The sequence below is a fragment of the Coenobita brevimanus genome, chromosome 30 (assembly GCF_032717465.1).
Source record: "Coenobita brevimanus isolate Jiangsu-jjx chromosome 30, ASM3271746v2, whole genome shotgun sequence".
NCBI classification, from domain to species: Eukaryota; Metazoa; Arthropoda; class Malacostraca; order Decapoda; family Coenobitidae; genus Coenobita; species Coenobita brevimanus.
Genome location: NC_136983.1, coordinates 44,683,295 through 44,705,794, shown reverse-complemented (window position 1 = coordinate 44,705,794; position 22,500 = coordinate 44,683,295). Strand labels below are relative to the sequence as shown.

General features: G+C 44.3%; 1 protein-coding gene across 1 annotated transcript in view; it reads left to right on the top strand.

Annotated features, from left to right (window-relative positions):
• The first annotated feature begins 12,661 nt into the window (after positions 1-12,661).
• Positions 12,662-22,500, top strand: part of LOC145395315 (uncharacterized) — a 46,989-nt gene continuing 37,150 nt past the window's right edge. The window contains exon 1 of the mRNA XM_080268993.1: positions 12,662-13,262. Coding sequence (XP_080125119.1) covers positions 12,662-13,262 — 601 coding nt within the window. The remainder of the gene's footprint in view (positions 13,263-22,500) is intronic.

Sequence of the window (22,500 nt, the reverse complement as noted above, 5' to 3'; positions counted from 1 at the left end):
TGCTTGGGAGCGTCCTTTTGAAACATGATATAATTTGACCCCTCTCTCTCTCTCTCTCTCTGCTAACCGGGCTCCTAAATGTGGGATGGAGGCTAAACACATAATTCATATGACGATGTTTGAAGGAGAGTAAGGTGTAATCAGCAAAATAAATCGCTTAGGAAATGGTGTTAGGGAGCTTCCTTCCACAGCTGGGAGTGTCATAGCAACCTTGGAGACCTGATCCTGCGTCACTGATATATAGGCAAATAGACAGATAAGTAGATAGATAGACCGATAGGTAGATAGATAGACAGACACAGAAAGCTACATAGACAGACTGACAGACAGACAAAGGTAGATAGATAGATAAATAGACAGACAGACTCACAGACAGACATATAATTATATAGGAAGACAGACAGATACATAGATAGAAAGATAGACAGACACAGAGATAGAAAGCTACATAGATAGACAGACAGATAGATAAATAGATAGATAGGCAGACTGATAGACAAGATAATTAGACAGACAGATGGATGGATAGATAGACAGAAAGACAGATAGACAGACAGACAGAGATAGAAAGCTACACAGATAGATAAATAGATAGATAGGCAGACTGATAGACAAGATAATTAGACAGACAGATGGATGGACAGACAGACAGACAGACAGATAGATAGACAGACAGATAGACAGACAACACCCACCCACAGAACATTCACCTTTGCGTCCCCAGGTAAGCTCCCCTAATTACATTCTCACCTGAGTGACAACGCAAAGGTAACAGGATGAAGAGAATGACGCCCAATGGAATGAAACAGTTGTATGACGATGGAATGAAACACTGGAATGATGGAATGAAACAGTTGTATGACGATGGAATGAAACACTGGAATGATGGAATGAAACACTGGAATGATGGAATGAGGCACTGGAATGATGGAATGAAACACTGGAATGATGGAATGAGGCACTGGAATGATGGAATGAAACACTGGAATGATGGAATGAGGCACTGGAATGATGGAATGAAACACTGGAATGATGGAATGAGGCACTGGAATGATGGAATGAAACACTGGAATGATGGAATGAAACACTGGAATGAAACAACTGGAATGACGACGAGTATGAGACAGAACTCTGATTTTTCTCGCAGCCCGAAACTCCCAACTGGGACAGGTGAGAATTTGGAAACTGGGACAGATATATTTCCCGGTAAAATAGTGGACCGGGGCGTCTGGAACCAGGGGGAGGGAAGGGAGAGAGGAGAGAAGGGTAGGGAAGGGAGAGAGGAGGGAAGGGAGGGAAGAGGGAGGGGAGGGAAGGGAGGGAAAGGAGAGAAGAGGGAAGGGAGGGAAAGGAGAGAGGAGGGAAGGGAGGGAAGAGGGAGGGGAGGGAAGGGGGGGAAAGAAGGGAAGGGGGGAAGGGAGAGAGGAGGGAAGGGGGGAAGGGAGAGAGGAGGGAAGGAGGAAAGGCAGCAAGATAGCAAGGAGGATACAGGTGAGTTAATCAATCAGCACAGGTGTCTTCCAAGAACCGGAATCTGCGCTACGGTACACCTGACGCAGAGGGTACGCACGAGACGCTATGGTGTGTGTGTGTGTGTGTGTGTGTGTGTGTGTGTGTGTGTGTGTGTGTGTGTGTGTGTGTGTGTGTGTGGACTACAAGACGAGGGTAACTTCATCCTACAGTCCACTAGGTGTATATTGCACGGGAACCTGAGGCTACAACAGCAACAACAACAACAACTACTACTACTACTACTACTACCACCACCACCATTATCACTACTACTGCTGCTACTAATACTACCACCATCACTACTACAACTGCCACCACCACCACCACCACCACTCCACCACTACTACTACTACTACAAAAAACGCACTACTACGCCTTATTCCCACTACAATGAGGCTTCCACCACCTGCACTTCACCGCCTCCACCACCTGCACTTCACCGCCTCCACCACCTGCACTTCACTGCCTCCACCACCTCCACTTCACCGCCTCCACCACCTGCACTTCACTGCCTCCACAACCTCCACTTCACCGCCTCCACCACCTTCACTTCACCGCCTCCACCACCTCACCTCTTATAAGAATCCAATTAACCTCTTCCTTTTGTTTTCAGAGAGAGAGAGAGAGAGAGAGAGAGAGAGAGAGGTGTGGTGAAGGCATTAGTGTGGCAGATTTATGGCGTTCGAATACAGGCCAGGTATAAGTCTCTCTCTCTCTCTCTCTCTCTCTCTCTCAACCCACCCCTTCAGGTCGAGAAATTTATCTTTATCTGGCCAAAAATTCGTCTAAGATCAGACAGTCCGCTGAGAGAGAGTTACATAGATACACAGACCACACAGACCTTACGGTCCCTACGAGGTGGTCCGGCCTTAATACTAATATGCCTTAATACTAATACAGTGCATAGGACCAGGAGAAAAGGATAACACAGCAGAAGGCTCTCTCCCCCACCCTCCAGACCCTCCGGCATTTGCCGTACAGGAAACAAGAGAGGAAGTAATACCTTGCAGGAATGAAAAACCTGAAGGAATTTTATAGGATCGGCAGAAAGTAGAATAATATGGAAAAGGAAAATTTGGGCATACAGCCACATACTTACTCTATGCATGCAATTTTTTAAATTATTTTTTATATATATAAAAGGATGAATAGAGTGTTTATCTATTATATCTATCTATCTATCTATCTATAGCCCGACGCCCTAATCCCGCAAAGGGTGGCCACAGACAAAACGCCTCCAAGTCACTCTGTCACCCACCATTTGACTCCCCTCCCCCCAACTCACCCCCCCCTCCCTCATATACCTCTCAACTCCATCCCTCCACCTCATCCTAAAATACTGTCTGTGTCTAATAGACAGATGACTGCAGACGCGAATATGCAATAATTGCTCCATCCTAACTAAACGATACCAATTGCGTCGAGATACATGTCCAGTCTCTTTTTAAATATATTTATGGTACCACTCTCAGTCACATTCCCAGGGAGTTTATTCCATTCGCTTACAACGGAGTAAGTGAAGAAGTTTTTGGTTGTATCAAGATTAGCCCTACTTGCTTGCAACTTCATACCATTTCCTCGAGTTACAGTCTCGGCAATTACTGTGAATAGCTTGCTTGAATCAGTATTACTAAAGCCTTTTAGCATCTTAAAACATTCAATCAGCTGTCCCCTGAGTCTCCGTTTTCTAAGAGAGAATAGGTTTAATTCCCTGAGTCTCTCGAGGTATGGTTTATTCCTCAGGGACGGGATTAACTTGGTAGCCCTACGCTGCACCGCTTCCAGTATTTCTGTATCTTTAATTAGGTGAGGCGCCCAAAACTGCACTGCAAACTCTAAGTGTGGCCTGACTATGCTTTTGTATAGGGGGATTACAATATCTTTGCTTTTATATGTAAAATGTCTTTTGATGAAGCCTAGGGCCCTGTTGGCTTTATTGGCGGCAGAGATACATTGATTCGAACATTTCAGATCGTCTGAAATTAGTACGCCTAGATCTTTAACTAATGAGGACTTGGTAATGATTTGGCCCTTCATTTCGTAATCATACCTTTTGTTTTTCTTCCCACATTGCAGTACCTGACATTTACTTACACTGAAGGGCATTTGCCATTTTTCTGACCAGCTGATAATTTTATTAAGGTCATTTTGAAGGCTAATTCTGTCTTCTTCAGTTAATATAGTGTTGCCGATTTTTGTGTCATCTGCAAATTCAGGAATGAAGTTGTTTAGGCCAACATCGATATCGTTAATATACATAATAAATAGGACTGGTCCCAACACTGATCCCTGAGGAACACCACTGGTCACTGGAGCCCAGTCTGACTCTACTCCATTTATAACGACTCGTTGCTTTCTCTCACTTAACCAGCAACGTATCCACCTATGAATATTTCCGTCAATTCCAAGTGATCTTACTTTTGTCATTAGTTTATCATGTGGCACTTTGTCAAAGGCTTTCTGGAAGTCTAAGTAGATTATATCAAGTGACCTGGTACAATCATTCATTTTAAAAAGTGAATCGTAAAACTCAATTAAATTTGTCACGCATGATCTCCGCGTTCTAAAGCCATGCTGGCTGTTCCTAATTACGTTATTAGTTTCTAGGAACTCAACTTCTTCTTTGCTATCCTTATCTCATTCTAGTAGTTCAGTTACTCTTCTAGGAGCTGCCTAGCATGGGCCAACCGGCCTACTGCAGTTATCCTCTCTTCTTATGTTCTAATTAATGATTCGAGGATCTTTCCCAAGAGAGAGAGAGAGAGAGAGAGAAAGAGAGAGAGAGAGAGAGAGAGAGAGAGAGAGAGAGAGAGAGAGAGAGAGAGAGAGAGAGAGAGAGAGAGCATTTCACAACCACATGGGCAGCTGATCAGAGAGACAGTCAGGTCACAGAAAATGGGTGGGGGTGCATATCAGGTCACAGGGGAAGCTCAGGTCGATATGAAAACCCTGAAACCTGAAGCCCTGAAACATGAGGCCCTGAAACATGAAAAGCTGTAACAAGAAGCCCTGAAACGTGAAGCCCTGAAACCTGAAGCCCTGAAACATGAGGCCCTGAAACATGAAACCCTGTAACATGAAGCCCTGAAACATGAAACCCTGTAACATGAAGTCCTGAAACGTGAAGCCCTGAAATGTGAAGGTCTGAAACATGAAGCCCTGAAACATGACACCCTGTAACATGAAGCCTTGAAACCTGAAGCCTGAAGCCCTGAAACATGAAACATGATGCCCTGAAACATGAAGCCCTGAAACATGAAACCCTGAAACCTGAAGCCCTGAAACCTGAAGCCCTGAAACATGAAACCCTGTAACCTGAAACCCTGAAACCTGAAGCCCTGAAACCTGAAGCCCTGAAACATGAAACCCTGTAACCTGAAGCCCTGAAACCTGAAGCTCTGAAACCTGTAGTCCTGAAACCTGAAGCCCTGAAACTCTGAAGCCCTGAAACCTGTAGCCCTGAAACCTGAAGCTCTGAAACCTGAAGCCCTGAAACCTGAAGCCCTGAAACGTGAAGCCCTGAAACCTGAAAACCTGAAACCTGAAAACCTGAAGCCCTGAAACGTGAAGCCCTGAAACATGAAACCCTGTAACATGAAGCCCTGAAACCCTGAAGCCTGAAGCCCTGAAACCTGTAGCCCTGACCCCCTGAAGCCTGAAGCCCTGAAACCTGAAGCCCTGAAACATGAAGCCCTGAAACCTAAGGACAGGAAACAAAGCACAGTACACACAAAGTAATTTCCAGATCAATTAGCCCTGAACTAGTGCCACGAGACCTTGAGAACGGCACTGAGAAGAACGAAATAACATGAACTATAACAACGAGAACAGCCACGCCCCTCACGATATGTTCTTTGACGCCACCGGACTGAAGAGGTTGAGGTAAAAATGATGTTCTACGTTTACAGCCAGTGGAAATTAATTAAGACGCAAAAATAAGGACTACACCCTGCAACGCACAAGATGGTGGTTGGCCAGTGACGCAAGGTGAGGGGAGGGGGAAGGTAGGGGGCACAGCTGAGTAGGGGGAGGGGAAGGGGGTTGCTAGGACTTTAGGGGGAAGGGAAGGGGCGAGGGAGAAGAGGAGAAGGAGGGGAAGGGGGACCGCTGGAGGGAGGGACGGGCCGTTGGGTCTCTCTTGGCCGCCTCAGGTTCAAGGTCTTGTCTTGGGACCACACATACCTTGGAGATGGCGGGAGGCACTCATTCAACCCCTTCCACACCAACCCCTTCCCTCCACACCAACCCCTTCCCTCTACACCAACCCCTTCCTTCCACACCAACCCCTTCCTTCCACACCAACCCCTTCCTTCCACACCAACCCCTTCCTTCCACACCACCTTCTTCCTTCCACACCACCCTCTTCCTTCCACACCAACCCCTTCCTTCCACACCAACCCCTTCCTTCCACACCAACCCCTTCCTTCCACACCAACCTCTTCCTTCCAGACCACCCCCTTCCTTCCACACCAACCCCTTCCTTCCACACCAACCCCTTCCTTCCACACCAACCCCTTCCTTCCACACCAACCCCTTCCTTCCACACCAACCCCTTCCTTCCACACCAACCTCTTCCTTCCACACCAACCCCTTCCTTCCACACCAACCTCTTCCTTCCAAAGGTTCGAGCACACGGTATAGACGGCGATATCTTAAAATGGATAGAACCCTGGCTGAAAGGACGAAAGCAGAGAGTATTAATAAATGGAACTAAGTCGGACTGGGGATTAGTAACTAGCGGTGTACCACAGGGTTCAGTACTCGGTCCCTTATTATTTATCATATATATAAATGATCTAGACTTAGGAGTCAATAGCAGCATCAGGAAATTTGCCGACGATACAAAAATAGGGCGTATCATTAACTCGACTGACGATTGCCATAACTTACAAAACGACCTCGATACATTGTCCAAATGGTTTAAAACTTGGCAAGTGGAATTTAACGTTGAAAAATGTAAAGTACTTAACGTAGGTAAGACCATTGGAGATACTAAATACAGCTTAGATAACAAAGAAATTAGCAAATCGGAATGCGAGAAAGATCTAGGAGTTATGATTAGTAACGACCTTAAACCAAGGCAGCAGTGTATTAACGCGAGAAATAAAGCAAATAGGGTCCTATTTTTTTTTTTATAGGATTTATTTCGAGAAGCGTGAGCAATAGATCATCTAAAGTAATACTGAAACTTTATCTAGCATTAGTAAGGCCACATTTAGACTATGCAGTACAATTTTGGTGTCCTTACTATAGAATGGATATTAATTCGTTAGAAAATGTACAGAGAAGAATGACAAAAATGATACATGACGTCCGGAACCTGTCATATGAAGACAGACTGAAAAGACTAAGTCTGCATTCGCTAGAGAGGCGTAGAGTAAGGGGAGACTTAATTGAGGTGTTTAAGTGGATGAATGGTATAAATAAGGGAGATATTAGCAAGGTACTTAAAGTGAGCATACAGGATAGAACTAGAAATAATGGTTTCAAACTAGAAAAATTCCGTTTCAATAAGGAAATAGGTAGAAATTGGTTTGGTAATAGAGTAGTAGACGAATGGAATAAGCTACCTAGTAAAGTAGTTGCTGCCTCTTCCATTGAGAGTTTCAAGCATAGGCTAGATAAGCATATGACTAATAAGGGGTGGATATAGAAAAAAGAAAATCTTATAACCAATACTAATTCATAATTTTTCCTTTTCAGGTTACACTGTGATAGTCTCTATTCTCCTTTCACATTTTCCTGTAAAATGTCCACGCCAGTTTTTCTATACTGCGTGGTGTTCTTTCTGACTTTTTCCTGCCGGCTTCGGCTGGAGGGTTTGGAGGGTGGGGGAGAGCCTTCTTCTTTGCTATCCTTATCTCATTCTAGTATTTCAGTTACCCTTCTAGGCGCTGCCTAGCATGGGCCAACCGGCCTACTGCAGTTATCCTCTCTTCTTATGTTCTTATGTTCCACACCAACCTCTTCCTTCCACACCAACCTCTTCCCTCCGGATCAACCTCTTCCTTCCACACCAACCTCTTCCTTCCACACCAACCTCTTCCCTCCACACCAACCTCTTCACCTTAGGATAGACCATTTAGGGCTTAGAAGTTAATGAAGGCTGTGTCAGGTTCCTTAAATCTTAAAAATCACCTTTGGGATTTGTAAGACATTCCCTAAAGAGTTCTAAGTCGCAGCTTAAATCATTCATCCCACCACCAATGTTTATATTACTTGGGGGATAGATAGATATATAGACAGATAGACAGACTGATGGATAGATAGGTAGGTAAGTAAGCAGTAATATTAAAGGAAAAAACTAACATTCGTGGAGGTGTGTGTGTGTGTGTGTGTGTGTGTGTGTGTGTGTGTGTGTGTGTGTGTGTGTGTGTGTGTGAGTGTTTGAGGGACGGTTCTGAATGTTTGAGATAGACAGATAGATAGATAGACATATAGACAGACAGACAGATAGATATATGAATTCTCACTTTACTATGCTATGTCAAATCCTCTCACTGCACCCTAACACTTTTTCCTAGGCGATTTATTTTGCTCTGCTCTATTAAATCGTTCAGTCACATACTCTGCACCAATAACGAACAAATGGATATCACCCAGCCATATCCAAACAATAAACCGCTACGGAAGAGGTGGTAGGGAGCTTTCTTATACGAATTTCCCCTTCCTATATCCTTTTCATTCTAACTCGGCCTAAAATTGCCATCTCTCCATTGTGAACACGGAGTTGCAACAGGTGAAAATATGATGCTAGTCACGAAGAAGTGCTAGGGAGAGGATGTAGAGCCGGGAAAAGGACGAAAATTTGGGCCAGATTAGAGTGAAAATACTACAGATTTTCGTCCTTATGCAGCTGATTTCACGTAGCTCGGTGACGCAAGGAGACAATACGATGGCCCTACATCCTTCCCATAGCACTTCTTCGTGACTAGCATCATATTCTAGCGCTGATCTATTGCTACACCTCAGCATTCAAGATGGAGAGATGGCAGTTTTAGGGCAGGTGTGAGTGAGCAGCGTATGGGTCCAAAGAATAAGACATGAGAGAGAGAGAGAGAGAGAGAGAGAGAGAGAGAGAGAGAGAGAGAGAGAGAGAGAATGTAAATTCCCAAAGCTTCTTCAGTTCTTAATTCATTAGTTGATGACAATGACGATGATGATAATGGTGGTGGTGGTGGTGGTGGTGGTGGTGGTGGTGGTGGTGATGGTAATGAGGAAGCGTGTGGTATGGTGTAGGTATGTTGTGGAGAAGTGGGTTTCGCAAGCAGACTTCCGGGTATCACACACACACACACACACACACACACACACACACACACACACACACACACACACACACACATCCTCTTTTCGGGGGATAGGGAGGGCGATGGAGGGCGATTTTGTAGCCAGGCAGCGGAAACAAGAAAAATACACCATCCACTCACTCGATGTTGTGCTGCCTGCAGGTGACTCTACACTGAGGGACAAGGAAGCCATTTGCTACGCTGGGTGGTAACCATATAATCGAAAGGACGCCTGGTGGTCTGGTGGGTCAAGGCGATCCGGCCAGAAGACGCACGTAAAGGACTGCATCTTAGGTAAGGCTGGGGTTTACTGATCACATTATGCCACTCAGGGACGAAGGAGGCTGGACAAATTCGCCAATACATACATACATACATACATACATACATACACACATACACACATACATACATACAGAACATACATACATACAGTACATACATACATACACATATATACATACAAACATACATACATACAAACATACATACAAACATACAGACATACATATACATACATACATACAGTACATACATACATACATACACATACATACATACAAATATACATACATACAGTACATACATACATATACATACATACAGAACATACATACACACATACAAATATTTCGTGTCACTCAGGCGTGGTACTGAAGACATTACAAACAATGATGGTTTTCTATTAATAATTAAATATTTTGTGATTGGCTCCTACACGTACAGTATATAGCGACCTTCACTGAATAGTAGTAGACATCTTGTGCTACTACTACTACTACTACTACTGCTACTGCTACCTTTACCACTACCACTACCATTAATACTATCACTACTATTACTATTGGTACTACTACTGCTACTGCTACCATTACTAATACTGCTACAATTACTACCACTCCTACTACCGCTACTACTATTACCACTACTACCATCATTACTACTACTACAACTACTTCAATTAACACTATCACTACTATTACTATTGTTTTAAAGCTTAATTTGTAATCTTTTTATATCATTAATTATAGTTTTTATTGCCCTAAGAGAGAAGCAGTGATCTGTTATTTTTATGTACAGTATGTGCATGTGAGTGTACTGTATATGTATATGTATTTATACGTATATATGTGAGTATATTGTGTAGACTATATAACTTTTTCAGTGATTACCAAATTCTATCTTTCGGAAGGATATGCTATTGTTAAGTATGTTCTGTACTGTACACAGGCCTCTGGAATTCCTGGGTTATGTAATATTATGTAATCTGTATATGTACTGTATACTGTATTACGAAATAAAGAAATGATGATGATGATGACTACTACTGCCACAACTACTACTACAGATTAATCAATATTCCATCAAGCTTCATCAGGACGAGGCAAACCACTTGGGCCTCTGCTTCCGTCCAGGCCTTGCTTCCAGGATTCCAGGATTCCTCTCTCTCTCTCGTCTTCATCTTATACGCAAACTATCTTAAAATTCCTGTTCATTTGTTCTTGTTCTCTCTCTCTCTCTCTCTCTCTCTCAAATTCCACGTCAGTTGTTCTGCTATTCTCCTTCTTTCCTATAAAATTTTCACTTCGTTTTTTTTCTCCAAAGTTACGCCGTTTTCCTTCTCACGTTTTCCTGCCAACTTTGACTGGAGGGTACGGTGGGCGGGGGAGAGCCTTCTTCTTGGCTATCCTTGTCTTATTAAATTACACATGGAAAATACATAGCCAATCCTGCTGTATTTATGATGAAGTTCTCGATACCTAGTGGGCTTCCTTGACCCTAGTTCTCATCGTCTTTATTCTTTCATTATTTTTATTTTTTATTATTATTATTATTATTATTATTATTATTATTATTATTATTTGTTATTACTATAATTATTATTATTATTATTATTATTTATTTATTTTTTCTTGTGAGGGGGCCGACCCTCCAAAAATCATGACTTAATGGAAGACCTTCAGAGTACACACACACACACACACACACACACACACACACACACACACACACACACACACACACACCATGATTCCAGCCCTACCATGATTCCAGCCCTACCATGATTCCAGTTCTACCATAATTCCAGCCCTACCATGATTCCAGTTCTACCATAATTCCAGCCCTACCATGATTCCAGTTCTATCGTAATTCCAGCCCTACCATGATTCCAGCCCTACAATGATTCCAATTCTACCATAATTCCAGCCCTACCATGATTCCAGTTCTACCATGATTCCAGCCCTACCATGATTCTAGTTCCACCATGATTCCAACCCTTCCATGATTCCAGGCCTACCATGATTCCAGGCCCACCATGATTCCAGCTCTACCATGATTCCAGGCCTACCATGAATCCAGCTCTACCATGATTCCAGGCCTAACATGATTCTAGTTCCACCATGATTCTAACCCTTCCATGATTCCAGGCCTACCATAATTCCAGCCCTACCATGATTCTAGTTCTACCATGATTCCAGGCCTACCATGATTCCAGGCCTTCCAGGAACCCACACCCACAAGAGCGACTCCATTCCCGTGAAAAAGGAAATGGTTTCTTGCCTCTATCATTGAGTGGAGGAACTGTGGAGGTGGAGGGAGGGAAGAGGAAGGCTTAGAGAGGAGGGGGAGGGCTGGGGGGAGCCGTGGGGGGCGGTGGGAGGCGGGTACAGGGGGCGAAAGGGGGGGACGGCAGGGGGTGTAAAGAACGGGTCCTCGGTTAGTTGCCAGATTCGAATTTCAAACCCAACCGTTTTTCTCCGTAAATTTAACAGTTAACGGTTTTCTAACAACTCCTAACTGCGTCTAATAAAGCTGATTAGTAGTGGTGTTAGTAAAGTCTTATAAACTGGCTAAATAAGCGTAATATTTCATTTCTATGGCTTCCCACAGGACAGTTATGTGGCCGGGTCGCAGCTGCTGTTTTTGTACCGTATTTTTTGAAGTTATGGGAGCGTTATTTTATTTTGTGTTTTGAGAATATGCCACAGAAGGTGTACAAGTCATGGTAGGGTTGGTTTTCGAATTACACTGAGCCAAAGTTACTAGGTATATAATACTAAGGAGAGGTTGGTGACAGCGGTGGGTGGGGGAGTGCGCATGCGCGGCTGGGAGCGGGAGGTGCTGGTGGCCACTTTCACTAAAATACTACATTTGCGGCTCACTACTTGCGTAGCGTACAAGTCTTGGGGCGGCTCGGCAAGTGCACGTCCACACTGAGCCTCTCTCTCTCTGGTGCTGGCCGTCCGGTGCTGAAGAGGGTCCAAGTGGGCCCACACTGTTACCCCTTCACACGGTCTTCAGTGGTGTATATTCCTCACAGTGAACTCCAACAGTGCTCTCTGGTCACTGTCGCGAACTGTACGATGGTGACAGTGCTGGCGCTAAGTGCGGTGGACAGTGAGTGACGACGATAGCGAGGACAACTACACCTGAAGACAATTACACCTGAACATAATCACACCTGAGGACACTTTAACTATGCTGATATAATTTTACCTCGAACAGTCTCGGGATACAAGAGAATTCCGAAACCAATTATCCCACCTGATACCTGGGATGGATTGTTGTCGCAAATAGGAAGAGGAAATGGTAAAAGCGAGAGATAGCCTTTGAACAGGGAAAAAATAGTGACTAATAAGAACATAAGACAAGGTTAGCAAGATCCTTTAAGTGTGACAGCCGTGGTCTACGAGAAAGACACAAGGATAGCTCAGTGTTTTCAAGACTGAGAATAAAGGAAGGACAAGGAGTGTTTTCAAGACTGACACAAGGACAAAGAGTGCCTTCGCGTTTGAGAATAAAAGGACGAAGTGTTTTCAAGACAGAGAATAAGACAAGGATAGCCCAGTGCCTTCAAGATGCCTAAGATCTTCCTCATCAAAGACCGCCTTCAGCAGCAACAGGCCAAGCTCCTGGAGGCACAGAAGGCAGGCACCACCAACGATGACGACCGCCGGGGCCAGGTGGTGGAGGGGCGGGGGTCCTTCGTGGGCACGCACTCCGCCACCCTGGACCTCACCCCTGGCCGGACATCTCCACGAGAGTCGCTAATGGAAACCAGCTCTATCGACCTCAGGAAAGACTCGAGTGGGGTCGGTCGAAGCTGCCCAGTCAATCGAGAAAGGGAGAGTCAGTTGAGTCTACCGCGCGAGAGTCACCGGAGTCGCGAAAGAGATGGACTGGCGACCCGCGATTTAGATGGACACATAACTCGCGATATAGATGGACATTTGGCTCGCGAAAGAGACAGCCACTTGGAGCTGGCGCGCGAGAGACTAGGTGGTCCTCGGGATGTCCCCCTCAACCTGGAGAAGGACGTGTCTCTGGATTTACGAGTGGTGGGTGAGAGATGCCAGGGATCGAGCAGCAGACACCCCCCTCGCCGCTACTCCTCGTCCCCTCCCCGCCGCCTGGACGACCCCGAGAATCAGCCGCTCTCTCTCACCATCAGAGACCGAGGTGAGTAAACCAGGGATTCTTATATTGGGTAAACCTGTGATTCTTTGGATAGTTATTTAGTATACCAGTGATTCTTATATTGGGTAAACCTGTGATTCTTTTATTGGGTAAACCAGGGATTCTTTGGGTAGTTATTCAGTAAACCAGTGATTCTTATATTGGGTAAACCTGTGATTCTTATATTGGGTAAACCTGTGATTCTTATATTGGGTAAACCTGTGATTCTTATATTGGGTAAACCAGTGATTCTTATATTGGGTACACCTGTGATTCTTTGGGTAGACCAGGGATTCTTATATTGGGTAAACCAAGGATTCTTTGGGTAGTTATTCAGTAAACCTGTGATTCTTATATTGGGTAAACCAGTGATTCTTATATTAGGTAAACCTGTGATTCTTATATTGGGTAAACCTGTGATTCTTATATTAGGTAAAAACCAGTGATTCTTTGGGGTATTCGGTAAACCAGTGATTCTTTTGGGTATTCGGTAAACCAGGGATTCTGAAAAACGCTTGTCTATGGGTTAGGCTGAGAGAGAGAGAGAGAGAGAGAGAGAGAGAGAGAGAGAGAGAGAGAGACTGGCCCCATCGTATATGTCTTAAAATGCCCTTGATCTTTTACTTAACAGAAATCTTAATCTTATTTCCGATTCTGCTATCCTTGTCTTATTCTGTACCTACTTATTTTATCTACTCATTCCTGGTCTATCTTTGTCCGATTCTTAAAATAATCTCAACATCTTAACTATTTCTTCGTCGCTATCCTTGTCTTATTCTCAACCGTTACCACCGTCTTGGGCCCCGAACACCTCTTCCTAAGCGATTTACTTTTCTTATTACACCTTACTGTCCTCTTCTGTTACATAAATCCTTCCAATATCGCCATACACTTCATAAATAACATATACATTGATAGGACCTTCCCGTATTCAAAAATAAATCGCTAAGGAAAAGGTGTTAGGGAGAAGACGGACCATTTTCTTGTACTTCACTACTATCCTTGTCTTATTCACTGCTATCCTTGTCTTATTCACTGCTATCCTTGTCTTATTCACTGCTATCCTTGTCTTGTTCACTGCTATCCTTGTCTTATTCACTGCTATCCTTGTCTTATTCACTGCTATCCTTGTCTTATTCACTGCTATCCTTGTTTTGCTCTTGACCCGCTACTCTGACGTTCTTTTAAAATATGAAAAAATGAACGACAAATTTAGGAAAACGATTGAAATGACCTGACCTGACTTCACCTGACCACCTACTCTGCCCTCACCTGACCTCACATACTCTGACCTGACCTCACATACTCTGCCCCCACCTGACCTCACATACTCTGCCCTCACCTGACCGCACCTCACATACTCTGCCCTCACCTGACCGCACCTCACATACTCTGCCCTCACCTGACCGCACCTCACATACTCTGCCCTCACCTCACATACTCTGCCCTCACCTGACCTGACCTCACATACTCTGCCCTAACCTGACCTCACATACTCTGCCCTCACCTCACCTCACATACTCTGCCCTCACCTCACCTCACATACTCTGCCCTCACCTGACCTGAACTCACATACTCTGCCCTCACCTCACCTCACATACTCTGCCCTCACCTCACCTCACATACTCTGCCCTCACCTCACATACTCTGCCCTCACCTCACCTCACATACTCTGCCCTCACCTGACCTGAACTCACATACTCTGCCTTCACCTCACCTCACATACTCTGCCCTCACCTCACCTCACATACTCTGCCCTCACCTCACCTCACATACTCTGCCCTCACCTGACCTGAACTCACATACTCTGCCTTCACCTCACCTCACATACTCTGCCCTCACCTCACCTCACATACTCTGTCCTCACCTTACATCAGTCAATAGAAAATGACAACTGCGGCTCTGCTCTCTTTCCATAGCACTTCTTCGTGACTAGCATCATAATCCAACGCTAATTTATTGTTACAACCCAGCATTCAAGATGGAGAGATGGCAATTTTGGGCCAAGTTAGAGTGAAAAGCGTACAGTCAAGAGAGGTAGGCTGGATTTTTAACTGTGACTCTAAAGAATGTCAGAAAGTAAGGAAGCTCCCTAACACCTTTCCCTAAGCGATTTATATTGCTTATTACACGTTGCTATCCTCATCTGTGTTGCTTAAATCATTCTAATATCACCACGCTCTGCATCAGTAAGGTTCAAAAGGGTATTAACCAGCCGTATCCAAAAATAAATCGCTGAGGAAGAGGCGTTAGGGACCTTAGTGTCAAGAAGTGTGTAAAATAATTCCATAATCCGTTCATTTTAACACGGCATGAAAAAGATAAACACTAGGATATGATGCTAGTCACGAAGAAGTGCTACGGAAAGGGCGAAAATCACAGTACTTAAGTGAACGAAGAATTGTGAGAAAAGATCAGAAATATGACGAAGAGATGGGACAGAAAATCAGTCAGGAAAAGCACGTTCAATAATTCTCTCTCTCTCTCTCTCTCTCTCTCTCTCTCTCTCTCTCTCTCAAACACACACACAAAAAAACCTCCTCTCTCTCTCTCTCCCTCCCTCTCTCAAACTAGGAAGTCAGCCCCCCACCACACACACACACACACACACACACACACACACACACACACACACACACACACACACACACACACACACACACACCTGTTAACCCTGGACACACACACACACACACACACACACACACACACACACAACGGCACTCCTAGGAAAATCTCTCTCTCTCTCTCTCTCTCATTTGTGTCATTTGAGTATCTTTTAACTCTTCCTCACTCCCCTCCCTCCTCTCTCCCTCTCTCTCTCTAATTGCTCTACCCTCGCTCACTTACAGCAGGCCACTTGCTTGCTTCCGCCTCTTGCGTATACTCCACTTTGGCGCATCGCGAAATTAACTTGGCGTATCGCGAATTTCACACTTCGCCATTTTCGCATAATGAATCTTTCTGGATCTCACCCGTCATGGATAAAATTGGACTGATGATGATGATGGTGATGACATGGGTTGGGATGATGGTGATGATGATGATGACGGGTTGGAATGATGATGATGATGATGATGATGATGACGGGTTGGAATGATGATGATGATGATGATGATGATGGTGATGATGATGATGGTAACATGAGTTGGGATGATGATGATGATGACGGGTTGGAATGATGATGATGATGATGGCGATGATACATGGGTTGGGATGATGATGATGATGATGATGATGATGATGATGACATGGGTCTGGATAAAGATGATGGTGATGATGATAACGATGATGATGATGATGGTGATGATACATGGGTTGGGATGATGATGATGATGATGATGATGGCGATGGTGATGGTGATGATGATGATGGTGATGATACATGGGTTGGGATGATGATGATGATGATGATGGTGACATGAGTTGGGATGATGATGATGATGATGATGATGATGATGACGAGGGTTTGAATAATGATATGGCAAAAAAAAAAAAAAAAGCCATACCCGAAAATAAATCGCTATGGAGAAGGTGTTAGGGAGCTTCCTCACCCACCAAGAATTCAAACGCAAGAAAGAGACACAGAATTCTTAATATTCAGCTCACAGGAGGCGGGGTAAGCCTAAATCCTCGCCCAGTCTTAAAAAAAAAGGAGACGTTCTTGTGGGATTAGGAGGCTCCCTGAAGTTCCTAGTAAAGGAGGTGGGTGTTAGAGCCAAAGTGGTGGCAGGCGAGGTGACTGGGGCTTAGGATTGATGGGCCCTCGGAAAATTTGTCCAGACAGACATAAAACACCACTACTACTACTACTACTACTACCACCATTACTACCACCACCACTACTACTACTACTATTACCACCGCCACTACTACTACTACCACCACCACCACGACTACTACCACCACCACGACTACTACCACCACCACTACAACAGCCACCACCACTACAACAGCCACCACCACTACTACTACTACTACCACCACCGCCACTACTACTACTACTACCACCACCACCACTACTACTATCACCACCACCACTACTACTACTACCACCACCACTACTACTACTACCACCACCACTACTACTACTACCACCACCACTACTACTACTACCACCACCACTACTACTACTACTACCACCACCACCACCACTACTACTACTACTACTGTTATTACTACTACTACTCTACTACTATTACTACTACTACTCTACTACTACTACTACTACTACTACTACTACTACTACTACTACTACTACTACCACCACCACCACCACCACTACTACTACTGTGGTTGGGGGATGTGGTGGAGTATGGAAGAGAATGTGCTGGAGTGTGGTTGGGGCATGTGATGGAGTGTGGTGAAGTGTGGTTGGAGCTCGTGGTAGAGTGTGGTGAAGTGTGGTCGTAGCGTGTGGTGGAGTGTGGTAGGGTGAGATGGAGAGGCAGCACGAGACAGTTAGGCGGCCTTGGTACAGGGTCGTTTCTAACTTTCTAAGACGCCTTTGTTTTACTTGACTGCCCTTGACACACCAGAGAGAGAGAGAGAGAGAGAGAGAGAGAGGGCAAGATGATGTGTGTGTGTGTGTGTGTGTGTGTGTGTGTGTGTGTGTGTGTAAGTAGTGAACCTTGCGCATCTCCAATAAGCAAACTAAATCGCATAGGAACAGGTGTTAGGGAATAGGTTTCTTTACGCACTAGGAGGTGGAAAGCTGCGAATCTGGGAACACAAGGCAGATAGACAGACAGACAGACAGATAGAGACAGACAGGCAGACAGACAGATTGACAGATACACATCCCTATAAGACTTCCCCAGCATCCCAAATGGACTCTTCCTTGTGTGTGTGTGTGTGTGTGTGTGTGTGTGTGTGTGTGTGTGTGTGTGTGTGTGTGTGTGTGTGTGTGTGTGTGTGCGTGCAAAACTGGCTATTTCCTTATTTTCACTCTAATGGATCGAATTCCTCGCCTCGGTGTTGTGGAAGTGAGAGCAGTTAGGTGGCCTTCAGAGTGTCACACTGGGGAAAAGAAACTCCCTCACCCCCCACTCCCATCCCCACCATCCCCCTCTCTCACCCCTCTCACCCCCATCCCACCCCCACTCACCATCCACCTCCCAGCATTCCCTATCCCCACTCCCACCCCCACCCATCATCCCCCTCCCTCACCCCTCTCACCCCCCCACCACCCACCATCCCCCTCCCTCACCCCTCTCACACACCCCCACCCCCACCACAACCCATCATCCCCCTCCCTCACCCCCCAGCACTCCCTATCCCCACCCCCACCCCCACCTCCACCACCCACCATCCCCCTCCCAGCATTCTCTATCCCCACCCTCACCCCCACCCCCACCTAGGGTACTGTAGCCTACATAAGCCTACTCACAGCTACCCCCTTCTGCCTTACCTGCTCCACACACACACACACACACACACACACACACACACACACACACATGGCATCTCCACCTTCACTGTTTTCCCTATACATACATACATACTTACATACATCATCATCATCATCATCATCATCAGAAACAAGAGAAAAGGAACGAAAATATGAGAATTATAATCATCAGCAACATCACTGTCCTCCTCCCTCTCCTCTTCCTCTTCTTCCTCCTCCTTCTCCTCTTCCTCTTCTTCCTCCTCCTTCTCATCTTCCTCTTCTTCCTCCTCCTCTTCTTCCTCCTTTCTCTATGCTCAGTATAAATGAGGTCGGATAGATAATCAGGAAGACGATAAAGTAGGTCATACATAAACTCACTATCAGTCACTTCATCCTTGAGTTTATCTATCTATCTATATCTATTTATCTATCTACCTATCACTGAACTACCAACATTAATAAAAGCTGTATAGTCAATAACAAGCTCACAGCGGCCGTGCTCTTGAGTTTTGTAATAGTTAAGAGATTTCAATGCCACCGATGAAAATGATCCACGCCTTATACCGATTACTGGAGATTTCAATGCCGGGGTAAGTAGTGATCCAAAGCTTTACTATCAATAACTTAAGACTTCAATGGGAATTTAAATAGTGATCCACGCATTATTATTATTATTATTATTATTATAATTATTATTGGAGATTTCAATGCCGAGGTAAACAGTAATCCAAAACTTTACTATCAATAATTAGACTTCAATGCCAATTTAAATAGTGATCCACGCACTATCATTATTATTATTATTATTATTATTATTATTATTATTATTGGAGATTTCAATGCCTGGGTAAATAGTAATCCTAAGTATTAATATAACAATTACAGGAAATTTCAATGCCAGCTTAGAAAGTGATCCAAGCCTTATATATATTACTGGAGACTTCAATGCCGGGGTAAATAGTGATCCTAGGCTTTATATTCTATGCCAAGGGACGTCATGTGGGTTTAGAAGCCTGTGTAGCAACTCTTCCTTATTGATTTATTTTCCATATTTGTACACACCAGTATTTATTTTAGTTCATGAAAAGGTTACTATCAAAACAGCATAAATCACAAGACCAGAGAATATCAACAGCAATATCCCAGAATAAATCGGTGAGGGATGGATGTTAAGGGAGCCTGGTGGACTACGAGAAAGGGAGATTTTAATGCCAGGGTAGAGAGTGATCCACCTCGAGTGAGAAAAGGCTAGTCACTCCCCCTGAACTTAACATACTGAGACACAAGGCGAAGAATCTGGGAAATAACAGAGTGCATAGCCTGTTACCATACCCAGCGTTTTAACAGTATGGTGATGATGATGATGATGATGATGATGATGATGATAATGATAATGAGGAGGAGGACGTTGATGATGAGTTTGATGATAATGATGATGGTGATGGTGATGATGATGATGATGATGAGGAGGAGGAGGAGGAGGAGGAGGAGGGAGAGGGGGAGGAGGACGTTGATGATGAGTTTGATGATGATGATGACGATGATGATGATGATAGTGATGATGACGATGATGATGATGATTAGGAGGAGGAGGAGGAGGGAGAGGGGGAGGAAGACGTTGATGATGAGTTTGATGATGATGATGATAACGATGATGATGATAACGATGATGATGATGAGGATGAAAATGATGACGATAATGGTTACTGACGATGATGATGACCAAAATAAACCGCAAAAATACAGGCGTTACGGTACATATTGTTGCCCTTGGTGACGTCATCGTGGTGGCAATGGGCTTTCTCCCCGTCAAGGGTTTGGTGGTGATTTTATTTACGGATGATCTTAACACTTTCCTATGACTCACTTAGCCTAGTAGTAGTAGTAGTAGTAGTAGTAGTAGTAGCAGCAGCAGCAGCAATAGTAGTAGCTGCTGTGGTAGTAGTACTGGTAGTAGTAGTGGTTAGCAGTAGTAGTCGTAGTTGTAGTAGTAGTAGCAGTAGTAGTAACAGTGGTAGTAGTAGTGGTGTTAGCAGTAGTAGTCGTAGTTGTAGTAGTAGTAGTTGTAGGAGGAGGAGGAGGAGGAGGATTACACAGGAAAGCAAACAGCAACAGACCTTATGGTCCTTTCGAGGCTGCTTGTTACAGAGAAAACTATGACTACAAGATCTAACTCTACATGCTGAAGGATAAGGATAGTAAAGCAAGAAGGCTCCCCCCACCACCAAACCCTCCAGGAAAAAGTGAGAAAAACCACCATGCAGCACGGAAAAACTGACATGGAAATTTCATAGGAAACACTGGAAAGGAAAAGTCACATTCTATAATACTTTGTCTATAAGCTACCCGATAGAGTAACCTGAAAGAGAAAGTAAACAAATAAAATAATAGTTACGGCATGACATTATAAACCGGTACATTGAGTTAATGGGAAGTCTGTGGACATAACGTGGAAGCTACACACTGCACAGTGTGGATGTTTAGGGGTGGTGCGGCAGCCTTGCCTGGCGCTTTTAAGGTAGGCAGCAGTCAATCAGGCCCTAGCTCCGTTTGCTCCACTGAGACAAGGAACTCTCCCATGTGGGACAAGTACACAAGTTTCCTCCTGAAGCAGTGACCCCTGGTACATTAAAAAAATCCCGATGGTGGTCACTTGACTAACAGGGACCCTCAGTGATCCACATCCCATCACAGGTCGAAAGTAAAAGTAGTGACCGTTAACTCAGGGTTATCTGTGCAGATCCTAATCTGTGCTTACTGTATATTACCTCATTTGCTTTGGGTAAATCGAAAAACGTATAATGACGTGACGTGACGCTATGTTAAGTTTATGGGGTGTCCTGTCGACACGAGGGGACTGCACAGTGTGGATGTTTAGGGGTGGTGCGTCAGCCTTGCCTGGAGCTTTTAAGGTAGGCAGCAGTCAGTCAGGCCCTAGCTCCATTCACTCCACTGAGACAAGGAACTCTCCCATATGGGACTAGTACACAAGTTTCATCCTGAAGCAGTGACCCCTGGTACATTAAAAAAATCCCGATGGTGGTCACTTGACTAACAGGGACCCTCAGTGATTCACAGCTCATCACAGGTCGAAAGTAAGAGTAGTGACCGTTAACTCAGGGTTATCTGTGCAGATCCTAATCTGTGCTTATATTACTTTATTTGCATCGAATAAATTGAAAAATGTATAATGACGTGATGCGACACTACAGTATGTACGGGTACATTGTTTAAAGGGTGTCTTGTAGACAAAAGGGGAATGAACTTACACGTAGCTATAAAAGCAAGTTATTCGGACAGAAAAAGAGTCAGCTGAGGATTCTCGTGCAAATACTTGTCTAATTTGTTTTTGAATGTCTCAGTTGAGATACTGTTCATGGTATCTGAGGGTAATCTGTTCCAGATATTTACAACTCTGTTAAAGAAGAAGTATTTTGCTTCGTGGGATTGGAATCGCTTTCCCATAATTTTGCAGCCATTACTTCTGGTTTGACTCGACCGGTCTATATCAAAATATTTATTCATGTCTAAGTTGTCATATCCCTTCATGATTTTGAAAACTTTAATAAGGTCCCCTCTTAACCTGCGCTTCGTTAGGCTAAATAATTTAAGTTCTTCAAGGCGTTCCTCATATGGTTTGTTTCTAAGTCGTGGTATCATTTTTGTGATTCTTCGCTGAATTTTCTCTAATTTTTCAAAGTCCTTTCTGTAGTACGGAGACCAGAATTGCACACAATACTCAAGATGGGGGCGCACTAGCGAGTTGTACAAGGCAAGTATGACTTTTTCCGATTTAAACTCGAAAGTTCTTCCAATAAAACCCACCAGCTTGTTTGCAGTTTTAACCGCC